Below are 7,141 nucleotides of genomic sequence, written 5' to 3' on the forward strand. Positions count from 1 at the left end.
TGTTTTGATTCTGGATTACTTTCTAAAAGCTATTGCTATCTCTTTACATCTCCTTTCTCTGTATTCAAGGCTGCTCCTTTCTCTGTATTCTAGGCTGGAGTAGTTTGGCTTTATTAAAGTGTAAACTAATTAACTGTTTTGAAAATCCACTTAATGATTGATTGATTAGGATGCAAGTTTTTGAATACTGAAGGAGGGATCAAGGAAGGACCAATTAAGCTTCTATAGTTCCATTGGAGAACAGATTTATCTTGTTTCCTGTACCACACAACAGTATGCTAACTCCTCCAGCGCAGATACAGGAAGAAGGGAAATTTTACACATGCCCAAACAAACCTCCAAATTAGAAATTTACCCATCATTACCTATAGGTAGACTGCAGTAGAGCTACATTTGCATCCATTTCTTATGATGGCAAAGGGCCAACTGGCGTGTATACTTTTTCGTTTTCCAATAGAATTTTCTCGTGTGAACATGGGTGTTCACAAGGCTTTGAAGATATTGAGTGACAAAGTAGATTTGCAGCATTTCTGTGGCTATGTTACCATGCTGAACCCTTCTAGTCAACACGCAAACAGAAAGCTGAGTGATGCTTCTGATGGAAGAGGTAAGTTATCCCATGAAAACTACTAGTCTTTGCTTAAGACCTCATTTGAATTAATATGTCATCTTTTAAATAGAAAATGGTAAAAGCGTATTGAATTTGAACATTCAAAGGAAGGATGAAATGCAAGCTTTTATTAAAGCATTAAAGGGTAGATGTGGTTGTATTTTGAAAACAAACAAAATATTCTCTTTAAATAGAATATTAAATTCTAGATTTTCTTTTTAATTCTCTCTTAAGCCCAAACCTAGTCCAAGTAATGCCACTGGACTATTTGTTTTATTAACGCAAGTTGATGTGCTATACTGGTAATAAACATAAAGTACCTCTGAAATGGAGTAAAACTTTGTATGATATTCTGAACATTAGGAAGCAATTAATGTTTGATAGAATATTAAGAAATATCTTTATATTTAGGTGAGACTGAATTAGCATCAGGATCTGATGTAAATGGGAGCACAGAATCATTTGAAATGGTAATAGAGGAGAGCTCACTGGATTCTTCATCTAAGCAAAGTCTCGAAGGTAAAAAAATAAAATCTTCCTGTATTTGTTTCATGGTGGAAAACTGGATTCTTACTGGACAGAAGCATCTAGTCTTTGTAAATGCTGTACTAGTGTGCTGGGCTGTGCTCTTTTAAACAAACAGGACACCTTTAAAGACCATCTGCACATTGACAGAGCACAATAGGATAATAAAACATTTTAATGCACATCTCTTAAAGAATCTTGTAGCATTGGTAGGATTTCTTCTTCAAATGTTCTACCTTTTCTTTTTGGAAAGAATGGGTAATGGAAACTGAACTGTTCAAAACAACAGCTGATTTTTGTTGTTGTTTTTTCGTTTATTTTTTTCTTAAATTTTGGGGAGATGGAAATCACCTCGTGTATTATTTCTCCTTTATTCCTCCCCCCTCCATTTGATTGTTCTTTACAGTAGACTGTGCTATATCTCTTGTAGTACCCACAACAGAATTGGAATGGGTTCCCCTGGAATTGTGCTTTGGCATTCCGCTTTTTAGTTCAGAATTAAACTGGAAAGTCTGCCGAAAAATTGCCGCTCATGGACTGTGTAGAAAAGAAAGGTGAGATTTCTTTTCCCACAGCTGTTGTATATGTAACCTTATCTGTGTTTTGGCAATATAAAACCTGACATTTTGAAGTTGTAAATGTAGTATAAGAGCAAAGATGAGCTGTCTGGCAGTTCTGATTTAAGCGTATGATAGGCTTCGTGACCAGGATAAAAAATACTGGCTGTTAATGCATGCAGTTCAGTAACTTGTTTAGCTGCAGTTTGTAATGTCGTAGTAACAAAACCGAAATATTGCTAGAAAATATGGTATTCATTTTACTGGAGTGAACAAATCCTAAAGTCTAGAGCAGATAGGGTTGGAGTTCAGTTAGCAACTTACCTTTTGATGCAGTGATAATAGTATTACACTAAGCTCTGTGTGATGGGTTTTTTGTTTTGCTTTTTGTTTTAGAGCTCTGCTTTGACAGGTGATGTTAGGATACTTCCAAGACGGTGACCTCTGGTGCTTTGGCACTCTCATAAAATGTAGCAAAATGCTGAGAGTCTGTGTTTGAGTATATGTCCTTTTAATCTTACTTGCTATATTTATCCAGTTTCACTTTGTTCATTTTGACAGCCTTCAGAAACTCTTACATTCCAGTAGAAAATTGTCTCTACAGGTCCTTAACTTTGTTCATTCATTCCAGGTAAGCGGAAGGAATCAAAATGTTTCTGGGTTTGTTTTTTCCCTTTTCCTGTGATCCTTTTTAAAGGCACTATCAAATTAAAAAGTCAGTATTTTCTAAAATGTTACTAGCAGAATATTTTTCTTGTCTGATCTCATTCAGTTTTGTTGTTGGGTTTTATTTCTTAGTGTAAAATGGGTTTTCCTGTTTGCAAGGGTCTTGAGAGAGAATATAGGTAGGAAAATGAGCTCAGAAAAATCCTAAATATTTGTAGGTGGATTCTGGACAGAAGTTGTTTTAGGTACTGCTGATTTTTAAATATTAATTAGATTTCAAGTTCTGGCTGGCTGGCTTAGAAATATTTTGAAAGTTTTAAGTAAAACTTTAACACGTACATTTAGCAGTCAGAGTGGCAGATGAAAAGCTATTAAATTCTATTTTTTTTAGAGTAAACACTGCAGTGACGGCTAGATCTGTGGTCACCATGGGGTAACCTCCATTATGCCTCAAATTCCATAGTTGCTGTGTGAACACTTCTTGAATCCTTGAGGCTTTTTGTGCATATGTGTATATCTAAATATAAAAATAACTAAACATGATTCCTACATGTGTGTCCATGCTGCTTGTTCCATGTACCATATTTTTTTGCATATCGTACATCCGCAAATAAAACTTACATCTTGGCTTTTGGATGGTAGAACATAGAGAAAAAGACTTCCAGTGTCATGGATGACCGATATACAGTGTCCAGGAAATGTGGCATCAGGACCACACTTGGACCACATTGTGGGTCAGATTTGTCTCCTGCAGTATTACACGTTCTGCTCTTTGTTTCCAGGGGGACTTACTCTGTCATCCAAGGTAGAACCCCAGATCCTTGCAAAGGGGTCTGTTGCTACTTACTGTTACTACTTTATTTACAGGAACATATATAAATTGCTCCTTACAGTAAAGTATTGTTGCCATGTCACATGCCTCAGGCTATTACCAGCAGCTTACTTCTTGTTTTGGGCAAGAGATACAGTACTCGGCCATTAGCCAGAGCTGTGAGGGAGTTAACACTGGACTCTGCTCCTTCCGTTTGTTGAGCAGACAGAAGTGGTAGCTGTCTTGGCAGCTGCATGATGTGTACAGCGTCTCCAGGTGTGCTGTTTTTCCAGCAAAGAAAATATCTTACCCCACTTAAAACATGCCCCAGGCTTGGGGTGCTGATTTTTGGGGGAAAGGTGCATGTTCTATGAGAAAATACAGTAGTTCCACCTTTTTAAATAAGATTAGCAGTTGTCAGAGGGAGTGGTAATTTAACCAGATAAGGTTAAGCCTGCTGCTTTCAAGAAGAAACCACCTCACCTTAAGAATATCATGGAAGCCATATATCTGTCAACATGAAATCTGTTAAAGGTCCTCTCCCCTTACATGTCTTGTGTCCAGTTGTACCCTGACACCATGCAGCTGAGAAATAGCCTCTCTTTTCTCATTTGAGACCCTTTTAATGACTTGTTATTAGGAACCGATCCAAATCACTGTTGCTCAGAAATCATGAAATTGAGCAATCTCTGCAAAATCCAGGGTGGAGTGGTGGTGGGGGGTGCTTACTTAAAATAAAATGCTGGCTCCCCACACAGCCTGATAAGCCCTCAAAAATGGCAGCTGGCCTCATGCTCTACCCACTAAGCAGGCTGTCTGCCTCCTCGAGTTGGGTAGACCTCTACTTACTATAGCACACCTATGGGGTCATATAGTCTCCATGTTTTGGCAAAAAACACTTTTGCATGGAATAGTTAAGATGCTGTTGTCATCTTTGCCTAATGAGGCAACATCTGAAATTACTAAAGCAACTACTCATACTTTTACCTTGAAACCAGATTCCTCTTTGAATGTCAAACAGTAATTTAATTCAGTGAATTAAATTCAGTCCAGTCACTAGTAGAATCAATGCAAGTGATTTTTGAAGCCCTGTGGAAGCCAGTAGCGCATATCAGAACATTGATATTGATGGGCTGACTTAATGGACCAATGGAAAAAGGAAGACTTGTGATTTACAGAGCGCTCAAATGTCTTCTTGGAGGCCTATTTGAATGTTATGGTTTCCTCTTGCTCTTAAAACCCTGTTTTAAACTTTTCTAGGAAGGGTTCATAATCAGAAAGGGTGAAATTTAGGACCAAGATGAAGAATGGCAGTATAATAAATTCTTCAGAAAAATAAAGCGAGCATTCAAAATCCAGTAAGAACACGATCTCCATCACTTAATATCTCATCTCACTCTACCGCATAACTGGAATTTGCTGCGTAACAGGTGCAGAAAGATCAAATTTGTTTTATGCAACACACTTAATACCAAAAAGAAAAGGGTGTATTATAAGAGAGATGTAGGATGGGCCAAAGAAGAAAAATTGACTGTGTTGTGCTTTAGAATTTTTCTAATGTACTTACCTATAGTTTGGTAGTAAAGAACGTGTTGATTCCTTTTGATATGGAAAAGATTTGAGAAATGAAAAAGAGAATCAGAAATGATGCACGCAATTCTTGAAGCAGATCTTTGCATGTTTGAAGCTGAAGAACACTACTTACGGAGGAATTCTAAGTATCCAAAATATGGGTCAATAAATACATCCAGCCTTGTGTTGCTGGTTGTATGACATAAGGCTGGCATCAGTGCTTGAGGCACAAAGGGTGCGAGGATCCCAACCCTGAGAAGTAGATAGATTTAAATAGTTAATATAGCTCAAAGTGCTCTGCATGATCGATTCTCTTCTAGAAAAGACCTTTTTGGGGTGGATCATAGCCATTTTTACTGTAATGGGGTAAAATTTGCTCATATTCTTGGTAGAAAGGAAGTTAGAGAAGTTTGGATCAGAGATTGGTTATCTTTTGTTGACTTCAGGTACAAGGTTATTCTTAACGCAGTAGGCAGCCTGGGAAAATTTTCTAGAAATCTTCAAGAGCAGGTTAGATGGACACTTGTCTGAGATGATTCTGCCTTGAAATGGCTGGACTAGATGACCTCATGAGTTTTTTGGATTCTCCAGAAGTCTCCTTTGGACCTGAAAGGGCTTGTACAAGTGTTCACAGAAAGAAGTGTGCAGAGGCATCAAGTCATGTTTGATGTTTTTGTTGGTGAATGTATTTGTCTACAGAAGGTGAAATTCCCTTGGGTTAAAGTAACTTGCAGAATCTCCAGGGTGCTGATCTGTGGTTTATGTAAGCCCAATGGAACTCCATTTGTTAGTAAACCATATTCTTTGTTCCTGTTTTACAGATGCCTTTTTTTTTTCTCTCCCCTGTGTGTCTAGGAAGGTATTTCAACATTGGATCTGCTCTCTGATGTTAATTCAAGTTTGCTTTCACACCCTTCTGCTGATATGTGCGTTCCTCTTCCTGCCAAGAATTTGATCTTCAAAGAAGGTGCATTATCTGAATGGAATGGACGATTGCCTTCCTCAATTTTTATTTCAGGCATACCTAAAGAACAGATGAAATAGCTTGGATTTGCCATGTGTTGTTCACTTAATGCCTTTTCTTTATCAATTACAATTAATTTATAGTGCCAACCACTAAAAGGTACAAGGCTGCTGCAGCATAACCCATATATTACAGTAGTGTTAGTGTGGTGTGTTGCAGTATTGGGGAAACACTTCCACCGTGTAGAACTTATTACTCATTACTGCATATCCTGCTGCAACAGAGAGCTTTTTAGCTGTCAGCACTGTATTTTTATCTTGAGACAATCTTTCTTTTATAATTCTAAACGCACCCTTTCTAGGCTTTCTGAAACTGTTAAATTTCTAAACTCTCACCACAAAAATACTGCAATAGTTGTTTTACATGTTCATTACTCTGACATAAATCCTGTTTAGTTTTGTATTGTATTACTGAATACCTATTCTGTAGAAGGGAAGAGATTTGGCTCTTCCTCTGAAAGGCTCGGTGGTATTGTATTTTTAAAATCCAGTATCATGATGGTGTTATGGGGCATTAAGAATTATGCCTGTTGTTTGTAAATTATTTAAATCGGTCTAATACTGAGGGTTTGGCAAAACAGCACAAGTAATTTTTGCTGTTTACTTTTTATGTAAAAATCTAATTCATCAAGGTTTGATGCCATGCTGATGACTCGAGGCAAACTTTGTTAAGGTCAGTTTCATCTTTGGCATAATTTCATGGTGAAATTTGAGTTACACCAGGGATTAATTTGGTTACCTCTGGCAAAATCCTTTACCTATATAATGATGTGTTTGCTGTGCCCATTGTTTACTAGAATGTTTTTACAGGAAAGCAGGATCTTTGTTCCTTGAACATTTTGACCTTCTTACCTGACGGTTGCTAAGGTGTATTTGTGACATTGTAACTAATTGGTTTGTGGCATCAGTGCTTTCCACAGCAAATTTGAGTGGCAGGTGGTGATGATGAGTAAACAGGAGTAGACTAAAAGAACAGAGCTGTTGGGAATTGTGGGTATAGCCAGCAAGGGGGAAAAATGCAATTAGAGAGACCTGCAGGCAGATGTTTTTTTTTTTTCCCCCAAAACTGAACTGTCAGCTGTTTGTTTTGAAAAATGTTAATGTTTTTAATTGAAATGGTCCACTTAATCACTGTAACAGGAGTAGACTAAAAGAACAGAGCTGTTGGGAATTGTGGGTATAGCCAGCAAGGGGGAAAAATGCTAGAGAGGCCTGCAGGCAGATGTTTTTTTTTTTTCCCCCAAAACTGAACTGTCAGCTGTTTGTTTTGAAAAATGTTAATGTTTTTAATTGAAATGGTCCACTTAATCACTGTAAATGTATCAAAGTTTTCTTCCTAGAAAGGGCAGGAATTTGTACAGCATCACTTTATTTTTG

The 7,141-nt window shown here is 37.5% G+C and overlaps 1 protein-coding gene across 6 annotated transcripts in view; it reads left to right on the plus strand.

Annotated features, from left to right (window-relative positions):
* Positions 1-6,882, plus strand: part of FAM91A1 (family with sequence similarity 91 member A1) — a 51,377-nt gene extending 44,495 nt beyond the window's left edge. For 2 of the 6 annotated variants that reach the window (XM_025209890.1, XM_025209894.1), the window contains 5 exons: positions 458-607; positions 1,022-1,129; positions 1,542-1,689; positions 2,254-2,323; positions 5,597-6,882. In XM_025209890.1, coding sequence (XP_025065675.1) covers positions 458-607; positions 1,022-1,129; positions 1,542-1,689; positions 2,254-2,323; positions 5,597-5,785 — 665 coding nt within the window. In that variant the 3' untranslated portion in view covers positions 5,786-6,882. The remainder of the gene's footprint in view (positions 1-457; positions 608-1,021; positions 1,130-1,541; positions 1,690-2,253; positions 2,324-5,596) is intronic. The other 4 variants (XM_014522188.2, XM_025209891.1, XM_025209892.1 and 1 more) reach the window with 4 other exon arrangements.
* Positions 6,883-7,141: the final 259 nt, after the last annotated feature.

This window comes from Alligator sinensis, unplaced genomic scaffold (genome assembly GCF_000455745.1).
Source record: "Alligator sinensis unplaced genomic scaffold, ASM45574v1 scaffold681_1, whole genome shotgun sequence".
Taxonomy (NCBI): Eukaryota; Metazoa; Chordata; order Crocodylia; family Alligatoridae; genus Alligator; species Alligator sinensis.